General features: G+C 39.0%; 1 protein-coding gene across 1 annotated transcript in view; it reads left to right on the plus strand.

Moving 5' to 3' along the window:
- The window catches only part of LOC126236010 (ryanodine receptor), a 702,826-nt gene that overhangs the window by 518,945 nt on the left and 162,334 nt on the right, over window positions 1–21,547 (plus strand). The window contains exons 67-71 of the mRNA XM_049945018.1: window positions 1,130–1,211; window positions 1,296–1,459; window positions 1,947–2,136; window positions 5,920–6,035; window positions 17,171–17,328. Of these exons, the coding sequence (XP_049800975.1) occupies window positions 1,130–1,211; window positions 1,296–1,459; window positions 1,947–2,136; window positions 5,920–6,035; window positions 17,171–17,328 (710 nt within the window). The remainder of the gene's footprint in view (window positions 1–1,129; window positions 1,212–1,295; window positions 1,460–1,946; window positions 2,137–5,919; window positions 6,036–17,170; window positions 17,329–21,547) is intronic.

A 21,547-nucleotide genomic window follows, 5' to 3' on the forward strand; every position in this document is an offset into this window, starting at 1 on the left:
GATGAGGTGGAAATTGTTGGGTGGAGGTTGTGGGGACAGTAGTTTACCATAGGCTGAGATCGGGATAATTTCTGGAGCAGAGAATTTGTTTTAAGGATAACTCCCATCTGGACAGTTCAGAAAAGCTGGCAGTGGAGGGGATGATCCAGACGGCCTGGATTGTGAAGCAGCCATTGAAATCAAGCATGTTATGTTCAGCTGTGTATTGTGCCACAGGGTGGTCTACTTTGCTCTTAGCCACAGTTTGGTGGTGGCTGTTCATCCTGGTGGACAGCTAGTTGGTAGTCATTCCAGTATAAAAGTTTGTGCAATGGTTGCAGCATTTTATATTGGTATAACTACCAACCACTGTCCACCAGAGTAAACAGCCACTGCCAAACTATGGCCAAGAACAAAGTAGACCATCCTGTGGCACGATGCATGGCTGAACATAACACGCTCGATTTCAGAGGCTGCTTCACAACCCTGGCCGTCTGGATCCTTCTCTCCACCATCAGCTTTTCTGAACTGTGCAGGTGAAACTTGTACATTAAACAAATTCTCTGCTCCAGAAATTATCCCGACTTCAGCCTGTGGTAACCTACTGTCCGTGCACCCTCCACCCAAAAGTTTCTGCCCCCTCGTCCTATCGTCTCCTTCCTTTTCACATTCAGTCACCTTCTTTGTGTGCCACCCTCTGCCAATGCACCCACCCATCCTTTCACCTCCCCTGCTCGTCTCCTTTTCCACTCCATTCCTTTTCTGCTCCTTTCCTGCTCCCTGTTTTTTTCTGTCACCCCACACCACAGCTCCCAGTGCTATGCCTGTCACCAACGGTAGTGGTCATGTTTGTGAGGTGTGCTTGCTAGTGTGAATATGTTTTTTTTTCTTTGAAGAAGGAGGCTTTGCACAAAAACTATAATTTGCAACAGTCTTTTTATTGTGCCTGCATCTCAATGGGTCATCTTTACAGTGAGTAGCGATCTTCCCTTTTCGTAATATTGTTGATATTCCAAACTAGAGTTGTTAGAAGACTAGAACTTTTATTTAAGGTAAAAGTGCATGTAATTTATGTTTCTGCATACAGATACTCTGGATGAGTATAATTTTATTCCCAAGAAGTTTCACTGTACATCTTTTTAATTTTCAGTGGATGAAATCCAGGTTGCATCATACAGAATGTTAAGCAGTCTCTACACTCTCGGAATTGATGCAACTCTGACTCATGATAGGTATGTGTGGTAATCATCATTAATCACATTTGGCATAATATGTTGCTTAAAATGGTTGTCTCTCATGAAAAAGTTGTTTTGCAGGAAGTACCTGAAGACTGAACTTGAGAGGCACCGCCCAGCACTTGGCAGCTGCCTTGGTGCCTTCTCTTCTACATTCCCAGTAGCATTCCTTGAGCCTCATCTAAACAAGCATAATCAGTTCTCACTATTAAATCGCATAGCTGACCATTCTTTAGAAGCCCAAGGTACGTAGCATGTGATTTTCACAGTCAGAGATAAAATTGCCTAAAATCTTTATTTGCCAAAATGCTGTAATAACATCTTACAGAAATTCTTAAAAGTATCTTGTGAATTCAGAGATTTAGGAATGAGACATTCTTCTTGAACAGGTTGCCCAGTATGCATCATTTTTTTCATAAAGATAACATGCATGCCACTTTACTGCTCCTATAAATAACATTATTGCAGGGTGCTAGTGATTTTTAACTGCACTGAAAGTCATCTCAGATTAGTGGTGTCCTTCAGTGACCCAGTACAACTTTCACTATTACCTATTTAACAATTTTTTTCAAATTTCTTTGTAAGTTGTTTGCTTTCAAGTTTATCATCATGTCAAATAAATAATAAGATTTTGAAGTTGTTTACATTTTTCAGTTGTGAAACTTAGTTGAAAAATATGTGGATTACTCTTATATAGTATTTTATCTGGATGTTTTGTTCAAAATTTGACAGATGTAATGGCCCGAATGGAACAAAGCATGCCAACTCTAGAAACTGTACTCAGTGATGTGGATCAGTTTGTTGAGTCTGACAAGTCACATGCAGATGCTCCACACATAATTGACGTCATTTTGCCTCTTCTTTGTTCATATTTGCCTTTTTGGTGGGCACAGGGACCAGACAATGTTAGTCCAACTGGGGGGTAAGTGTGCTGTTATTATGTGCTAAGGTATTTATGCATCCATGCATTTACTGATTTTGCATTTAGTGTTTTTCTTAACCCTGAAACTAGTCCTGCTGCAAAACGCACCCCATGCATCCATCTACAACCATATACTGCACCGCTGATACTGATTAGGACTCCAGTCCTTAAGTCAGAGCCACTAGTGATTTATGCGATTTGTATGCCAGCTCATGTATAGAATGTTCCAGGAGGAATGGTCAATATTCAGGGCTATGACAAGAATAATAACTCACCCTCTTTGCTTTATAATTAATAAATCACTTGAAGAAGGCCACTTTTGAGATGCCCTAAAGTACACAGAGGTAAAACCTTTTGTTTAAAAGAGACTCGAGGGACAATATGGGGAACTACCATCAAATCTCTCTTCTTCCAATTTTTTCAAAAGTATATAAAAAAGTGGTGGTAATGCAAATTAAAATTTTATAGAAAATAGGTAAACATAATTTCAGTGAGTATACGACTTTCTAAAAGGCAAAGCACAATAGAGCCCATTAATGAGCTTGTGAAAAAAATTAGTTTCACCTTAGACGAGTTGAGAAGAGTTGTAGGACTATTGTGAGATCTCACAAAACATTTGATTGTGTGCGAAAAGGAAATCTGAGTGTGGTCTCAGCAGCCAGAGAGTGCAGTCATGTGTGCGAGTTGCATTTTCATGAATATCCTTGTGTGTGTGTGTGTGTGGTGTGTGTGTGTGTGTGTGTGTGTGTGTGTGTTTTCTGTCTCTGACGAAGGCCTTGTTGGCCGAAAGCTCATTTTCTGAAAGTCTTTTTGTTGTGCCTAACTGCCACTGAGCATCCCCACTACATTGTAAGTAGCAACTATTATTCCATTCTAGATTGTCCATTGTTGAAGGAAAGATATGGAATTGTGGGTTGCATTTTAGAGCAGTTTATGTCATACCTCCCAAACAGAAAACAAAGGGTAGTTATATCATCGAGCAAGGGGAATTCCTTCTCTAAAAGGATCATTATTTCAGGAGGTGTTCCACAAGGGTCAATTCTCAGTCAAATTCTGCTTCTACTTTACTTGCCACTAAACATAAATTTACCCTTTGTTTTATTCGCTGAAGATATTTCCACCCTTGTTGAAAACATTGTCTGGGAACATATTCTCTCAACTGTTACAAATCTACCAGAGAGTTTAGAAAACTAGTTCCATCTAAATGAATTGAAACTGAATATTGGAAAAACATTTTTGTTGCAATTTAAAAACTTTAAAGTAAATGAAACCCACATTAACCATACAAAACCAAGAACTGAAAGAAGTAGGCTGTGTAAAAGTTTTAGGAATGCATCTGGACCAAAATTTATCCTGGTTTTGACTCATAAAGTATTTAGCAAATAAGTTAAACAGCCTGACCTGTGCTGTGAAGACTGTGTCATATTCAACTAGCAGGGAGATGAGAATAGTAGTTTACTACAGCTGTTTTGAATCAGTTTTAAGGTATGGAATTATTTTGTGTGGTAACACAAGCAAAATTATTAGAATATTAAAGTTACAGAATCAATTGTTACAAATAGGTGTAATGCAAAAACCAAAAGAATTCCGTCACCCACTGTTACTACCCCTGTTTGTACATTTACGAAGTGATTATTGTTGTATACAGCATTATTCATAGACAATAACTTAAAACATCAGGGGAATTTCATGCTTTCTACACACAGATTACAGCTATATTCGAAACCCCAGAGTATATGTGCATGAAAATCTGCAACATTTTAAAAAAAAGAAACAAATCCACAGTATGGAGTAGGGCAACCGAAACAAAACTTACGAAAGATCTTAGGGCAGCAATGCTTTTTTTCCTCAGAAAATATTCTGAATGATAAAGTGAAAATCTGAGCAATCAAGCAAATGATAGACACAATTTGTTAATCAAGCATACCAATTTTATGTCAAGTAACTGGCTGTAATAAGTATGTTTTTATATTAATGCTATTGTTGTATATTGTTTCTGTAACACATTTGAATTGTAATTGCAGTGTTGGTGAGTCTCCTGTACATTAAATCAATGATTTAATTTATAATGTTATGGGTCAATAAAAATTCTGATTCTTGTGAAACAAAAAGTCTAGAAAACATGATCTCTAAAGGGCATACCTCAAGAGCTATAAGCATCTCTTCATTTTTGATACTGTGAAACAAATCTCTTTACAACAGGCTCTTTGCTTCCCGTATTTAGAGGGGTGGTAGCATGGACCAAAACAAAGAAGAAATGTCTGCTAAACATGGACTCTAAAGTGCATACCTTAAGAGCTGGAAGTACTTGTTCTTCTTCGCTGGTGTGAAACATTTCTTCTACTGAACAAGTGCTCATAGCTCTTAAGGCATACATTTTAAAGCCTATTTTTACTAGACCTTTTTGTTCAAAAGATCATTCCTTTCATATCCCTGAATATTGAGCATTCCTCCTAGGACACCCCATATACTCATTGTGCTGATTTCATTGTAGAGATGAGTGCAGTAAAGCTAATGGAAGATATGGACACATACAAATTATCCAGTTGCATGCATGCATTATCTCACGACATACAAGACCTAAGTGCTAGTTAAACAGCACCAGGCTTTTTGCACCCACCCCCATAGTAACAATTTTGCTCAAATTCCAAAATGGGTTTTACCCCCCAAAGCTCCTTCTTTTTTTCCATTCTATCCCTTTGCTTTCTGACCCGTTTCCCAGCTTTATCCCCTGTACATGCTCCTCCTTTTCCGTTTATTTTTCTAGTCCCATCCTAACACTTTCCTTCCCATTCTGTGTAGTGTTCCTATGTTAACTTATTCCCCCCAAACCTTTCATTCAGTTGACTACCTCCACCTTCACTAGATCCCCCTCCCCTCCTCCTCCTCCTCTTCCTGCTCCTGACAAGGTAAACAATAAAGCGAGGCTCTAACAGTCGTCCATTGCTCGCTAACCTATAAACTTTGACCCTTCAGGCATGATTCCCTTTGTCCTCACTGTCATTCCTCCTTGCTGCTTGCAGGCTTCTCTAAATTTGATTCTGAATGGTCTCAGCTCCTCTCTTCCCCCCCCCCCCCCCCTCCGCCCTCCTGCACACTTTGAAGAAAAGAACTGCAGTTCCATAGACAAGACCTTCCATAAGTATTTTGTGTGTATTTTTGTTAGATTTATTGGGGACTGTGTCTACTAAACTCGATCACGCACCAGCCAAAATAGTTACACAAATTTAGAATTTATGTATTTAATTTTCCTTTATTCATAAGGTCTGCAGGTAATAATGTATTTATTATCAACAAACGTGTGTTATATCATATAAACAAAACAGTGTAGATCACATTTAAGAATTTGTAATAGCTGGAGCCACCAAATTAGGCCATCAGATTTAAAGCTAAAATACAGACTGTTTCTACCACCAGTGTAGGCACTTGTGTGGCATTGTAACTGAAAATATGTGGTCCATACCAGCTGATAATGGTAGCAACAGTCTGGTATTTAACATTTAAACCTGAAGATGGGTTAAACTGGCTGAAACCAATCATCAAAACTTCTTAAAAAAATAATCTAGACAGTTCTGTTTATATAATATAATCAAACTAGATCACTGACTACTCCTGCAACACAGTGCTGCCTTTCTGTAAACGTTTATAGGATAAGTGAACCTTATATGATTTACAAGGTGAGTTTGAGTGCTTCTCACTGGCACTGTAATTGTAAATGTGTATTAGACTACTTTTCATATGTCAGTTTTTCTCACTTACTAATAACTTTTGTTTGTTTTACAGAGCTCATGTGTCGATGGTGACTAGTGAACATATGAACCAGCTGTTGAAAAATGTTCTGAAATTGATAAAAAAGAATATAGGCAATGAAAGTGCACCTTGGATGATAAGGATAGCAGGTATTTGTTTTGTGTTGTGAGATAAGTCCATGGTAATGTTTACCTATCATGTACATTTAAGAAGAATGACAATTAGACATAATTCATAAATCAGTGTCTACAATTAAACCATAAGCAAAATCTCTCAGAAGAAAACAGAAGAAAAGGTGTTGGAGAAAAAGTATGTGTCAACAAAATGGGAAATTCAATCATAAAACTGAACCAATACCAACAGAAAAAGGAAAGCCACCAAATACCCTCAACTGGACAAAACATAGCAGCTTCTCCAAGTGGGGCAGCAGTGGATGTATGAAATGACCTTGACCTTGAGTATCAGGTTACAGTTCTGGTGTCAGGTTACAGCAAAGGCAGTCGCATGATTTATCTTCAGGGCCACCTCTCCTCCCCCCCCCCCCTCTCCCCTTCCCTCCCCTCTCCTCCTCCACTTTTCTCTTTGCCAGTCGCATGTCAATGATGTCACACACTGTTGCTCTCAGCCAGTAGCTGTGGGGCTCCACTGCCTGTGGCAGTTTACTCTCACCAATAGGAGTCATTCAATGTCTGTATGTCATAGACGAAAGGAGAAGCACTAACAGCAGGGATCAGCCAGCATCTCCCAGCAGAATACGAAGAAGAAGAAGACAGCCACATTTGAAAGTAAGTAGCTGTCCATCCATTATTATTACCACCCACCCCCACCCCTCCGCCTTGTCCGAATAGGCCTCAGAAGGCGAAATGATGTCAACTGACCTCTTTGTCCTCCTCAGCTGATAAGTGTCACTAGATGTGGATATGGAGGGGCATGTGGTCAGGATACCATTCTCCCAGTCATTGTCAGCTTTCCTGACTGGAGCTGCTACTTCTCAATCAAGTAGCTCCTCAATTAGCCTCAAAAGGGCTTAATGCATCCCATTTGCTGACAGAGCTCGATAGACCTGAATGGTGACCCAAGCAAATGCTGACCAAGCCTGACAGCTCTTAACTCCAGTGATCTGATGGGAACCAGTGTTACCACTGCGGCAAGGGTTTAACTATTATTATTATTATTATTATTATTAATATTTTCATTTATACTTATGCTTTGTTATTTATTTTAAGAGTGTAGTATTAGAAAACGGCACCAGATATGCATATAAAACTATATAACCTCAGCTTGAAACTCAAAGATTTGCATTATGTACATAAAGTGGTACACGCATATCCACTGAGGAGTATCCATATTGTAAGACACTATGTTATTTATGCTAACTAATTGTGCATCATGATCAGAAAGAGCATTTGTTACTGGGTAAAGAGGTTTTTCCTTGCTTCAACACTATCAGTTAGGATCCTACCGTCTTTAGACACCTATGCTGGGAAGTTAATTACTGAGATCAAATTGTAGAATCCAAATAAGTTTGCCAGGTGCAAGTCTTATTTCAGGTGATGCCACATCGGGTGACTTGCGCATTGTTGGTGATGAGATGATGAGGGCAATACAACACCTAGTCTACAGGTGGGAATTGAACCTGGCCCCACTGCATGTAGGCAAGCACATTACCATTCAACTAAGCAGACGAACAGAATCTTTTAGAAAATCTACATCGAAGTCGTCATACACTCTTAACTGGTTGCTGCTGTCTGATAGATAGTGCAGTAAGGAATCCAGATTCCTCATAAACAGTTCAAAATTTCCTAGTGAGAATTAAAAGTGAACTATTTTCCAGTATTAATTCGCAGGCACACACATCTTTATGCTGTCACTACAAAATCTATTTGTCTCAATGGTTTTGAATTTGTGTTCTATCTTAATACACGTAGCAACTCCTCCTTTTCCCATATTAGTTCTGCATTAGTAAGCTGCTGTTGTGTATGTAAAGTATCTAACCCTGTGGTTACATGGTGCCCAGACAGGCACAGGATGCCTAATGCCTATCTTTTTAGAGCTTTGTAAATTTTCCAAACAGACAAGAAGCTCTTCTACATTATTACTCAACCCTCTGATATTTTGTTGAAAGAAGCTGACCTTACTTTTTTGGTTCTTCTGTCATTTTCACTTCTTTCCAAACAAGGTGTCTCAATCTTAATTCTAACCTAAAAGAGGTGCCTCGTATATTATCTGCAAGAAGCTCGGTCAAACCTATTTTTCCTCTGTATGTCCATCTTTTTATTGCTGGTTGCAGGACTCAGCTGTTCGATACAGGATGTCAAATTAGACACCTTTCAGCTGTCTAGTTTCCAACCTTACTTTATTTGCCAACCAGTTTCAGCATTTTATTACGCCATCTTCAGTGCCCTTGACTGCAACTGCCAGCAGTGTTACCTCTCTACTTGTTTGCAAGGTGACAGGAGCTGGGCCTTATCTTTCACTCACCAGTGGACTTATGTCAGGATGGGTGTACAGATAATTTGCATGTGCAAGTGTCATGTCTTGGTGTCTGCGAACACTGTGATGTCCATATACATTAATTTTTAGTGTTTCGATGTATGGGCTTGTGTCAAACTTACCACAGTGCCAGCAGTATGCTTTCTGGATTATGGAGTGTATCTGTGAGCTGATGGATTTATGCCTATACAGTCTTTCAGTGTAAGTCTATGTATCTAATTTTTGTATCAAAACAGGGACCAGCAATACTGGCATTAGCAGATATTTGCTATACAGCGATCACTTCCACCATCATTTGCCTATAGTTGGCAGATGATGATTGAAGTGATCTCTATAGCAAAAATCTTCTAATACCAGTATTGCTGACCCCTGTTTTGATCACAATTGAGGTAGAATCTTCCTACAAGTTGGTCAGGGGCCTGAAGATGGCATAATAAAATGCTGAAACTGGTTGCCAAATAAAATAATGTTGGAAACTAGACGGCTGAAAGGTGTTTAATCCTCTCCTATTCAGGTGCAGGCCATGTCCATTATATCCCCATCTCCCAATTGTAGCAACAGGTACTGCACTTGTATCAGATTTCATTTCAGTCAGCAGTAGCTGACAGAGCTCACAGTGTTTTTAACCCAGAGCTGGTCATGAAGCTGCAGGGCCTCCACAAAACTCACACAATATCCTCTAATCATGTAAAGTAATTTTTATTGGTAGTGTGATTATGTATTCTAATTTTAACACTCATAACCGAATGTGATGTCATGATCACATACAGACATTGCAGTTTATAAGCCACAAGAAATAGTTGCTGTCATCCGTCTGTAATCTATGGATATTCCACAGTAGTCTTTTGCAGTCCTTAGTATTCTTGGTGAGTGTGGATGAGGAATGTTGGCAATAAATATTACTATAATTTATTAGGTAAAACACTTTGACATTACAGTATGTAGTCAAATACTATAAATTAATTATGTCATTAATCTGCAAAACTGCCGGTACCAAATTCACACCTATCTCACGTTAAACAAATAACTCAATGCAACAAGTGCATATCTGTGTGTGATGTTGCTATAAGGCTGTTTCTAGTGTATTCGTAAATAAATGATGGAGGAAAATCCAGTCACAGTACACTGCTAAATATACACTGTAAAAACAATGACTCCAGCCAGCATAGGGTAGGAATAGGATAGACAAGCAATTTATTTAAGACAAATTAGAAAAGGGCAGATGCTGGAGGCCTACACGTAACTGTCCACACTGTCAGCCAGCTGGGAAGACACCTACGTAGTCACTTGTCGCAAGGTGTCTCGCATTCACAGCTCAGGCATGTGCCAGCTGCCACTGTCTTGCTTAGATGTATGTCCTTCAGTGTGCAACTTAGAGGAACCGCAGCATTCGTGCACTGTCTCTCAATAAACAGGCAGTGATCACAAGCCATCAATTGGCACATATGAGATGCTAACAGTTAGGAGGATCAGAATTACCAGCCTGTGTATCACTTTGACTAGTGACCAAATTCTCCAACCCATGTATCTGCCTGTTAAACGATATACAAATAGGTGCATTACAAAGACACTCATGCACGGTTGGTAGGAGGCACCAACAGGAAGCTGCCATGATACTGCTAGAAGCTTGTATCCAATCGAAGCACCCAGCAGCAGAGAAGATTACAGCCAGTCTTAAAAAATGATTTAATGTATTAATAATACATTTTTCTAGTTGTTGTTGTTGTTGTTGTTGTCTTCAGTCCTGAGACTGGTTTGATCCAGCTCTCCATGCTGCTCTATCCTGTGCGAGCTTCTTCATCTTCCAGTACTTACTGCAACCTACATCCTTCTGAATCTGCTTAGTGTATTCATCTCTTGGTCTCCCTCTACAATTTTTATCCTCCACACTGCCCTCCAATGTTAAATTTGTGGTCCCTTGATGCCTCAGAACATGTCCTTCCAACCGGTCCCTTCTTCTTGTCAAGTTGTGCCACAAACTCCTCTTCTCCCCAATTCTATTCAGTACCTCCTCATTAGTTATGTGATCTACCCATCTAATTTCCATAGCACCACATTTCGAAAGCTTCTATTCTCTTCTTGTCCAAACTATTTATCGTCCATGTTTCACTTCCATACATAGCTACACTCCATACAAATACTTTCAGAAACGACTTCCTCACATTTAAATCTATACCCAATTTTAACAAATTTCTCTTCTTCAGAAGCGCTTTCCTTGCCATTGCCAGTCTACACTTTATATCCTCTCTACTTCGACCATCATCAGTTATTTTGCTCCCCAAATAGCAAAACTCCTTTACTACTTTAATTGTCTCATTTCCTAATCTAATTCCCTCAGCATCACCCGACTTAATTCGACTACATTCCTTTATCCTCGTTTTGCTTTTGTTGATGTTCATCTTATATCCTCCTTTCAAGACACTGTCCATTCCATTCAACTGCTCTTCCAAGTCCTTTGCTGTCTCTGACAGAATTACAATGTCATCGGCAAACCTCAAAGTTTTTATTTCTTCTCCATGGACTTTAATACCTACTCCGAATTTTTCTTTTGTTTCCTTTACTACTTGCTCAATATACAGATTGAATAACGTCGGGGACAGGCTACAACCCTGTCTCACTCCCTTCCCAACTGCTGCTTCCCTTTCATGCCCCTCCACTCTTATAACTGCCATCTGGTTTCTGTACAAATTGTAAATAGCTTTTCGCTCCCTGTATTTTATACCTGCCACCTTTAGAATTTGAAAGAGAGTATTCCAGTCAACTTTGTCAAAAGCTTTCTCTAAGTCTACAAATGCCATAAATGTAGGTTTGCCTTTCCTTAATCTATTTTGTAAGATAAGTCGTAGGGTCAGTATTGCCTCACGTGTTCCAACATTTCTGCGGAATCCAAACTGATCTTCGCTGAGGTCTGCTTCTACCAGTTTTTCCATTCGTCTGTAAAGAATTCGCATTAGTATTTTGCAGCTGTGACTTATTAAACTGATAGTTCGGTAATTTGCACATCTGTCAACACCTGCTTTCTTTGGGATTGGAATTATTATATTCTTCTTGAAGTCTGAGGGTATTTCGCCTGTCTCATACATCTTGCTCACCAGATGGTAGAGTCATGTCCCAAATTAGTGAGTCTGCATAAGAGGTAGCACATTTGGGACACTCAAACTGACACTCGCTCAAGAGACCCTGCAATTCAGTGATTCAGGCTGCATAGGACTGCCCAGGGAAATTGCAGTGCTGGTTAAACTGCAACCATGTCCCCACAACATGGTTTTGATATCCAGAATACACCAGAAGCAATCAAGAAAGCTCATCAAAGGGAAGTTTCTCAGGCTCTGTAGAGGGTATCAAATTTTGGACAACTTTAATAAATCTGTGCTGTTGGACAACAACAAGGCAGCTTTATCAACTGGATGAATGATAAATCTTACCTAACATTGCAACAAGAACCGGTGCAGGTAATTATCCCATCTTTCTGTTAAACCATCAAAACTGGCAAATGGGACCAGAAGTGTCAGTGTCAGTGCTGAAAATGGAACAACAGGTGTGTGGCCACACCACTGGTGATGCAAGGGCGCAAAGCAAGTCCCCATTCTGGTTTATTAGTGCCTGCATCTGCTTCTGTTGTTGCTGCTGCTTCTTCAGCAGGCACAACTGTTCCTGTCAGCATCGCAGAAATGCTGGGCCTGTGGCAACCCACATTAACTCTAGAAAAAGGGAAAAAAATGAACCATGTGAAAGGGAAACAAACTTGTTGTGCGAGTTGATCTATGGGAAGCATAGAATCTGAATCCACCTAGAGATAACCATGGGTACAACTCAGGATATGGCTGGTACAGACAGCTAATGGTTACTCAATCATCACAAACATCGAATGTTACAATAGGTGATGTCTGCCACTGTCGAACCCCGAGTAAGTGCTGGCCTGCATGGCCTACTGCACCCTGCAAGTAAACACCTCCACCAGCTGGTCTGCCCATATTATGTGGTGTCTGCCCTCCATGGCAGGTTTCCACACCATCCTATTGCGCTAACCGTACCAGCTCAGCTCCATTGTGACTACTGGTGGGGATAGTAAATTAGTTTCCCAAATATTTAAAAGAATTAAAAGTCTCACCATTTTAGGGATGTAAGTTATAAGTACTGAAGTGATGCTTGAGTTGTAAATATATGTTGCATCCTTGCTTAGTAAAGTATTACCTGTTGCAATACTCAAATGTATCTACAATGTCTTTTCTGCTATTTTGTTACCACACAGGAAATGATCAACTAACAGGAGAAGTTTTTCCAATGACTGCGAGCAGTATGGGCAGAATGTCTCCCAGCAGCAAATGCTCTTTTTGTTGATGACGATTGTCCATACCAGTAGCAAAAACCTCTGTGAAGGTAGAGCTGATGCGGGCCATAGTTGCCAGTGCATCACAGCAAATAAACATGTTACACAGTCTTGGGTCAGTTTGGCTATACTTCATATTTGAGCTGTCTAGCATAGCTAAATTATTAACTAATAATCCCTTACTCCATATTTATATTTTCCATTTTTTCCATATTTTTATAAATATTCTTTGTCTAATTGTGCAAGAATATAGTATGCTCTTATTGTGTATCCTGCCAACCTCCTTAGGATCCAGTAGTGATTTGGATCCCTCCACCAAGCCAGAGAGATTCCACAAAATCTCTGCAAGATCACTTCTTCTTCCAAATGACAACCCTGAAAGAAAACTTCTATCAACATACAATGCAAACTATCAAAGCCAAACTTGTTCATAATCCATCATTTTATCTGATGTAATAACTGTTCAGTAGGGCAGATGGTACTTGGTATACATTTTTTCCTTAATATTATCTTAATATTACAAAGCACCTGTTTGATGCAACAGATCAAATAGACTTAGGTAGTTCCATATGATTTTAATATTAACTAATTTGTGCTTCATATTAAATGACACTATAATAGATGGAGTGTTGTCTGAAGTCTTAATACATGTGAGAAACAGGAAAGGAGGATTCAAATATTGATGTCGAGCACTTTAAATCTGATGGACGCTTTTAAGGTATCCCAATGGTAATGTCATGCACTAACGATGTAGGGACAAGTGTTTGTTCCATTGTGCTAATTGTTTATTTGTGTGTCTTTGGAATGCTGAGAAAGAGTTGACAAAATTGTAAGTAGTAACAGAGAGATGTGATCATTTGTCAGTGCATCATATTGCCTTACAGTACGGATACCCTTCAGTGAGTGCAAATGTGCCGTTATGTATATAATGCATATCTTTGAATTTAAAGTTCAGGGTATATAATTTCTTTTACTACATATCTGACGTCATTTTCTAATACTACACTCTGACAGTAAATAACAAAGCATAGGTCTAAATGAATATATTAATACTACTACTACTAATAATAATAATAATAATAATAATGTCAATGATAATGATAATGATGGTGATGATGATGATGATGGTGATGATGATGGTGATGATGATGATGATGATGATAATAATAATAATAATAATAATAATAATAATGGATGGACAGCTACTTACTTTCAGATATGGCAATCTTCTTCTTCTTCTGTTCTTCTGCCCTTCTTCTTATTCATCTTCTTTTTCCTATTCTGCCAAGAGGTGCTGGCTGATTCCTGCTGTTTGCATTTCATCCTTCACTGTGCTGTACGGATCTCAAATGATTCCTATTTGTCCAGAGGAAATTGCCAAGAGAAGTGGGGGCCCACGACTATTGGCCAAGACCAACAGCGCATGACAATGTCAACACATGATTGGCCAAGAGAAAAGGAGGGGTGACCTTGAAGGTAGCCCGACAGTTGCCTCTGCTGTATACCTGACATTGGAAATGTAACAAGGTCATGGTCATCTCGTACACCCACTGCTATCCTGCTTCCCCAGTGCTTAGTTTCTATTTTAGATTTCATATTGTAATTGAGCAGCATGATATTGTTCATGGATTTCTATCACATGTGCAGAACTGCTATTACTATAATAAGTTCCTAATCACTTCTGCACTTTTATCACAGCTGCACTTTTATCTGCACTTTTAATGCTTTGCCTTTGTGTATAAATAGATGAATCCAATCATTTTGTTACATCATACTTATTTAGGCAGATTTAACATTTTTGAATTATAAAGTAGCTCATTCATTTCAGGGTGCTAAACTGTGACTGTCAAACGTAATTTGTCTACTTGCAATCACCAAAGTAAACATTGACTGCTGTTAGCTTAGAGCTCAGTCTGCATCTTAGTCAAGTAGATTATTATACTTCGAACTTTATAACTGCTGTAAGATTACTTACTTACTTAATTACTTACATTCCATGTCCGGATGAGAACATCTGAATTCTCTTCATCCAAAACTTTGCAGGTTTAATAGCTGCATAAAAATAGATGTTCTGCTGTGCAAGCAAATTCCATCTTTACCAAATGAATAAATGTTCAAATGTCTTTATTTCTCCACATCCACAGTGGTCATCTTCAGAGCAACTCAGCTTAACCATGTTTAATTGCATTTTGCACTTCCTGTCTTTAGTCTATTCAGTCAGTGCTCTCCATGTACTATACTGTGGTTGTTACACTCATGAGATTTACTGCATGTACTATAAGAAAAAAACCTACAGTTTCTAATAAGTTTACTGCTGAGGTTAGATATACGAGGTGTGTTTTTTAAGTAAGTACCATTTTGAAATTAAAAAAAAAAAAAAAACATGCTAAGATATCTCAATAATTTTATTTTTACAGGAAAGCCTGTACCTTAATATACGCACTGACGCCATTACAGTCTGATTCTTCCTTGTTTATGTTGTGTACTGAGTGTTTGAGATGCCTCCGATAATCGTGAGCCCCGCCGACTGTGAAGCATGGGCTGTTATAAGATTTCTTAGTGCTAAAGGCCTAAAAGCAATCAATATTCATCGTAAGATCTGTGCAGTTTACAGAAAAAACATTATGAGTGATGGAATGGTAAGAAAGTGGGTGAGAGCATTTAAAGATGGCCGCACAAATGTGCATGATGAACAACGGAGTGGTCGTCCTTCGGTTCTTAATGAAAGTTTGGTGCAGGAAGTGGACAATAAGGTGAGAGAAAACAGATGCCTTATGATTTCCTCCTTGCGGGATGACTTTCCTAATGTTTCTCGTAGTGTTTAGTATGGCATCGGGACGGAGCACTTGAATTACCGAAAATTGTGCACACGTTGGGTACTGAAAATGTTGACGGATGTGCACAAAACCTAACGTTTAGACAGTGCATTGACTTTCCTTGAGCGGTACCGCAATGACAGTGATGATTTCTGAAGCCAAATTGTTATGGGCAATGAAACATGGGTGGCCTACGTCACACCAAAATCAAAGCAACAGTCCATGGAAGTTGAGCAAGGGCATCGTTCTGCTGCAAGACAATGTCCGCCCGCATGTGGTGAATCAGACCAAAGATCTCATCACATCTTTTCAATGGGAAACTCTAGATCATCCTCCATACAGCCCCGATCTTGCACCTATATGTGACTACCATCAGTGACTACCATCTGTTCCTGCACTTGAAGAAACACCTGAGTGGTCAGTGTCTTCAAGACGATGACGAAGTCAAAACCGTGGTGATGAAGTGGTTAACAAGTCAGGCAGCAGACTTCTATGAGGAGGGTATTCAAAAACTGGTACAACGTTATGACAAGTGCCTCAAGATTGATGGAAATTATGCAGAAAAGTAGATTAAGGTACAGGCTTTCATATAAGAATAAAATTATTGAGATATCTTAGAATGTCTTTTTTAATTTCAAAATGGTACTTAAAAAACACACCTCATATAAATATTTCTACTGCTTTTTGCTTTTCATTGTAAATGCTGTTGAAGGCTAGTTGTTTTGTGATTAGTGTATGGAAATTGTGATTTGCAGTTGCAGTAAGGCAGTGGTGGTACAACAGGAGAAGGAATTATAACTTATGAGTGACTTCAAGTTTCTTAGATAGTGGTTTTATGACTTTCCCCCAAAATATTGCAAGAAGATTGGTTTCACGCCCAAAAGTTTTCAATGAATTGAGTTCTGTTGAAAAAATTTTGCAGTTGTTACAAATGTTTTCAAAAATATCAATGCCTTAATACATATAATTACAGGCCACAGCCTCTGATAATATGGCTACATTCATATTTCCATCAGTCTTTTCTGAGGTTTTGAATAGAGATTCTTAAAAAAAAATTGAATAGTAGCACTTACATGCAGTATGCAAAAAGCTTGAGGTGCCCATATTGGAATGAGCACGGAACTTATTCTCGTCGAGTGCCATAATATAATGAGCACAGAATTTATTCTCCTCTGTGCCAATCATAAAACTTCACATGACTTTGATGCCACACAAATGTGATTTTTACAGAGGATATGTTTGATTGAACAATGTGTTTTAGGGATAAAGAAATGTTATACCTGTGCATCATTATTAGCTGTAAGTTAGGACCCTTAGCAAAGCTACAGGCCACATTAAACTGCAAGAATTTAAATTTAAACTGTTAAGTAGATTGAAATCTGAAACTTCCTGGCAGATAACAACTGTGTGCCGAACTGAGACTCAAACTCGGAACCTTTGCACACAGTTTTAATCTGCCAGGAAGTTCCCTTCACATCAGTGCACACTGCACTGAAGAGTGAAAATTTCGTTCTGGAGGTTGAAATCTGTTATATCTGAGAAAATGCACATTGTTAGGGTGACAATAAATTGGTCATAAAAGTAAATTCACATTCCTTGTTTGTTACATGTATGCAAATTGAATGCATTTATGAAATTATTTCAGCATATACACAGCAGATAATAATCAACTCCTCAGAAGAACTGCTTAAAGATCCATTCCTTCCACTTGCTGAGAAAGTGAAGAAACGAACAGATACTCTGTTTCACAAGGAGGAATCACTCAGAGGTTTCATTAAATCAGCAACTGATGATACTTCACAGGTAACTTCTTATTGCCTTTGTTTCTGTTTGATTGTAGACAGACATCATTATGTTCATCATTCAGTGTTTCATTAGAGATGTAGTATGGGTTGCTAAAAACATACACACAGTAATATGTTGATAAAATATTGCTTATATCACAATGACCATACTTTCTTTGATTTCTCTGCATTATTAGCTATATGTTTGTATTGCCTTATACTCAGAAATTCTATTACACTTTCATTTATATTACTCAAGCTGTTTTATATTCATAATTATAAGCTGCTGCCTTTGTATATGTAAACATGTGGAAGTACTCAATGTGAAGAAAAAATGCACTTGGAGGTTGGAATGTGATTCCTCATTCAAATTCAAGACAAAAGTTTATCAATCAGATCAGGTGCATTTTGAAAACACATGTATGAAAATGAGGGCCTGGCAACACTGTCACATTGTACAGTGCATTGGAATGCACAGAAGACAATATATCAACCTGCACTACCGTACCAGCCGCCCTAGCTCACTGTGTAGATGCTGGAACATCAAACACATATCCACCATGGAGATACGGTTCAAGTTCTTGTCTGGGCCCTTTTTTATGTTTTAAGACCTCCGTTCCCTAGTTTTCATCATTTATAATCAGGACATCATTCTGTCACATGACAGTGGCCTCTCACATGACAGTGGGATCCATTAAAATTAGATTTACTTTCATTCCAATTGATCCGTAGTGAGGAGGTCCTCCAGGATGTAGAACATGTCAGAAAAACAATAATACATGACAAACATTTACAACTGAAACAAATAAGCTAATGTACCTTCCACAGGTCCCAAGTGGAATGATCGTCAGTTTTTTTAATGAACACTATATGAAAGAATCATTTTACAAACACTCACTTACTAAGATCCCATTAATGCACTGAATTTAAAATTTAAAAAATATGTTTTTTTTATTTATAAGGTAATAAACATATAATAGAACTACTACAATACTTCTTTACAATGAACACATTACTGCACTGAAATGGTGAACTATACATTTGTGTGTGTGTGTGTGTGTATACTAACCACACAGTGCACAACCATAACAACTGGTCCAGTCAAGTTTCATGTAGGGGAGCTTCCTGATGGTGTACACAAACAGCGAATATGTCGAAATGTTTTTGGTGCTGGGTGCATCTGATAACAAAACAGCTGCTGCAGCAGCTCAAGTGTAAGTTGCATGGTATCATCAAAGGCACCATCCTGACATTTTTCTTTTCATGGAGCAACACATTTGGGAAACTAGTAATCTTCATCCACAAGTAATAGGCTAGATGCACTCCTCAAACTGAGGATACGATTCTTGAAACCATTCACCAGTCATCATGGCAAAGAACCTGTGAAATTGCAAGGCAGTTCCAAATGTCTCAAAGGCTGGTTGTTGAAGTATTGCAAGATGAAGAACTGCATCCATATCATTACCTGTTAGCTCAACACCAGTGGCCAGAAGACGGCATTTGACGAGTACATTTTCGTGGAACGGCTTTTTCACAAAGAAGAAGATAACTAACATTTATATAAATCACATGATGTGGACTGGTGAATCCTGCTTCATCCGTGAAGTTATTTGTAAGCTCCACAACAGCCTTTATTGGTCACAACACACCCCACAAGTCACCCATGAATGTGGCTTCCAGGCGCACTTTGTCATAAAGCTGTGGGCTGGAATCATGGGAAAAGTTCTTTTCAGCCCTTACGTATTGCCAGACAAGTTGAATTCGCCATTGTATGTACATTTGTGAGCAATTCTTTGCCTAACACATTAAAAAACATTCCACTTGGTATTCAGGGAAAGCTGTGGTTTCAGCATGATGGTGCACCACTACACTGTGGACTGAATGTGATAACTGTTTAAATGAAGTGTTTCCAGGGAAATAGATCGGTCATGGAGGTCCACTGTTCTGATTTGTGGGGACACTTAAAGGAACAAGTTTATAGTACTCCACCCCTGACCTAATAGCTCGTGTGCATGCTGCCTCGGCAATGGTGGATACAGGTGTGTTGCTTAGGGTCCAGCAAAGTATGGTCCAGCACATGACAAAGTGTTTGCAAATGCAGTATGGTCACTTTGAACATATCTAAAGTTAATGTTGCTTGTACGTACCATTTCTGTGACAGTAAGCCTGGACATCAAACATGTTGTTGTTGTTGTGGTCTTCAGTCCTGAGACTGGTTTGATGCAGCTCTCCATGCTAATCTATCCTGTGCAAGCTCCTTCATCTCCCAGTACCTACTGCAACCTACATCCTTCTGAATCTGCTTAGTGTATTCATCTCTTGGTCTCCCTCTACGATTTTTACCCTCCACACTGCCCTCCAATGCTAAATTTGTGATCCCTTGATGCTTCAGAACATGTCCTACCAACCAATCCCTTCTTCTAGTCAAGTTGTGCCACAAATTTCTCTTCTCCCTAATTCTATTCAATACCTCCTCATTAGTTACGTGATCTCCCCACCTAATCTTCAACATTCTTCTGTAGCACCACATTTCGAAAGCTTCTATTCTCTTCTTGTCCAAACTATTTATTGTCCATGTTTCACTTCCATACATTGCTACACTCCATACAAACGCTTTCAGAAACGACTTCCTGACACTTAAATCTATACTTGATGTTAACAAATTTCTCTTCTTCAGAAACGCTTTCCTTGCCATTGCCAGTCTACATTTTATATCCTCTCTACTTCGACCATCATCAGTTATTTTGCTCCCCAAATAGCAAAATTCCTTTACTACTTTAAGTGTCTCATTTCCTAATCTAATTCCCTCAGCATCACCTGACTTAATTCGGCTACATACCATTATCCTCGTTTTGCTTTTGTTGATGTTCATCTTATATCCTCCTTTCAAGACACTGTCCATTCCGTTCAACTGCTCTTCAAAGTCCTTTGCTGTCTCTGACAGAATTACAATGTCATCAGCGAACCTCAATGTTTTTATTTCTTCTCCACGGACTTTAATACCTACTCCAAATTTTTCTTTTGTTTCCTTTACAGCTTGCTCAATATACAGATTGAATAACATCGGGGACAGGCTACAACCCTGTCTCACTCCGTTCCCAACCGCTGCTTCCCTTTCACGCCCCTTGATACTTATAACTGCCATCTGGTTTTTGTACAAATTGTAAATTGCCTTTGCTCCCTGTATTTTACCTCTGCCACCTTCAGAATTTGAAAGAGAGTATTCCAGTCAACATTGTCAAAAGCTTTCTCTAAGTCTACAAATGCTAGAAATGTAGGTTTACCTTTCCTTAATCTATTTTGTAAGATAAGTCGTAGGGTCAGTATTGCCTCACGTGTTCCAACATTTCTGCGGAATCCAAACTGATCTTCGCCAAGGTTGGCTTCTACCAGTTTTTCCATTCGTCTGTAAATAATTTGCGTTAGTATTTTGCAGCTGTGGCTTATTAAACTGATAGTTTGGTCATTTCCACATCTGTCAACACCTGCTTTCTTTGGAATTGGAATTATTATATTCTTCTTGAAGTCTTAGGGGATTTTGCCTGTCTCGTACATCTTGGTCACCAGATGGTAGAGTTTTGTCAAGACTGGCTCTCCCAAGGCCGTCAGTTGTTCTAATGGAATGTTGTCTACTCCTGGGGCCTTGTTTCGACTCAGGTCTTTCAGTGCTCTGTCAAACTCTTCACGCAGTATCATATCTCCCATTTCATCTTCATCTACATCCTCTTCCATATCCATAATATTGTCGTCAAGTTCATCGCCCCTGTATAGACCCTCTATATACTCCTTCCACCTTTCTGCTTTCTCTTCTTTGCTTAGAACTAGGTTTCCATTAAAGCTCTTGATATTCATGCAAGTGGTTCTTCTTTTTCCAAAGGTCTCTTTACTTTTCCTGTAGGCTGTATCTATCTTACACCTAGTGAGAGAAGCCTCTACATCCTTACATTTGTCCTCTAGCCACCCCTGCTTAGCCATTTTGCACTTCCTGTCAATCTCATTTTTGAGATGTTTGTATTCCTTTTTGCCTGCTTCATTTACTGCATTTTTATATTTTCTCCTTTCATCAATTAAATTCAATATTTCTTCTATTACCCAAGGATTTCTACTATCCCTCGTCTTTTTACCTACTTGATCCTCTGCTGCCCTCACTACTTCATCCCTCAGAGCTACCCATTCGTCTTCTACTGTATTTCTTTCCCCCATTCCTGTCAATTGTTCCCTTATGCTGTCCCTGAAAC

The sequence above is a fragment of the Schistocerca nitens genome, chromosome 2 (genome assembly GCF_023898315.1).
Source record: "Schistocerca nitens isolate TAMUIC-IGC-003100 chromosome 2, iqSchNite1.1, whole genome shotgun sequence".
NCBI lineage: Eukaryota > Metazoa > Arthropoda > Insecta > Orthoptera > Acrididae > Schistocerca > Schistocerca nitens.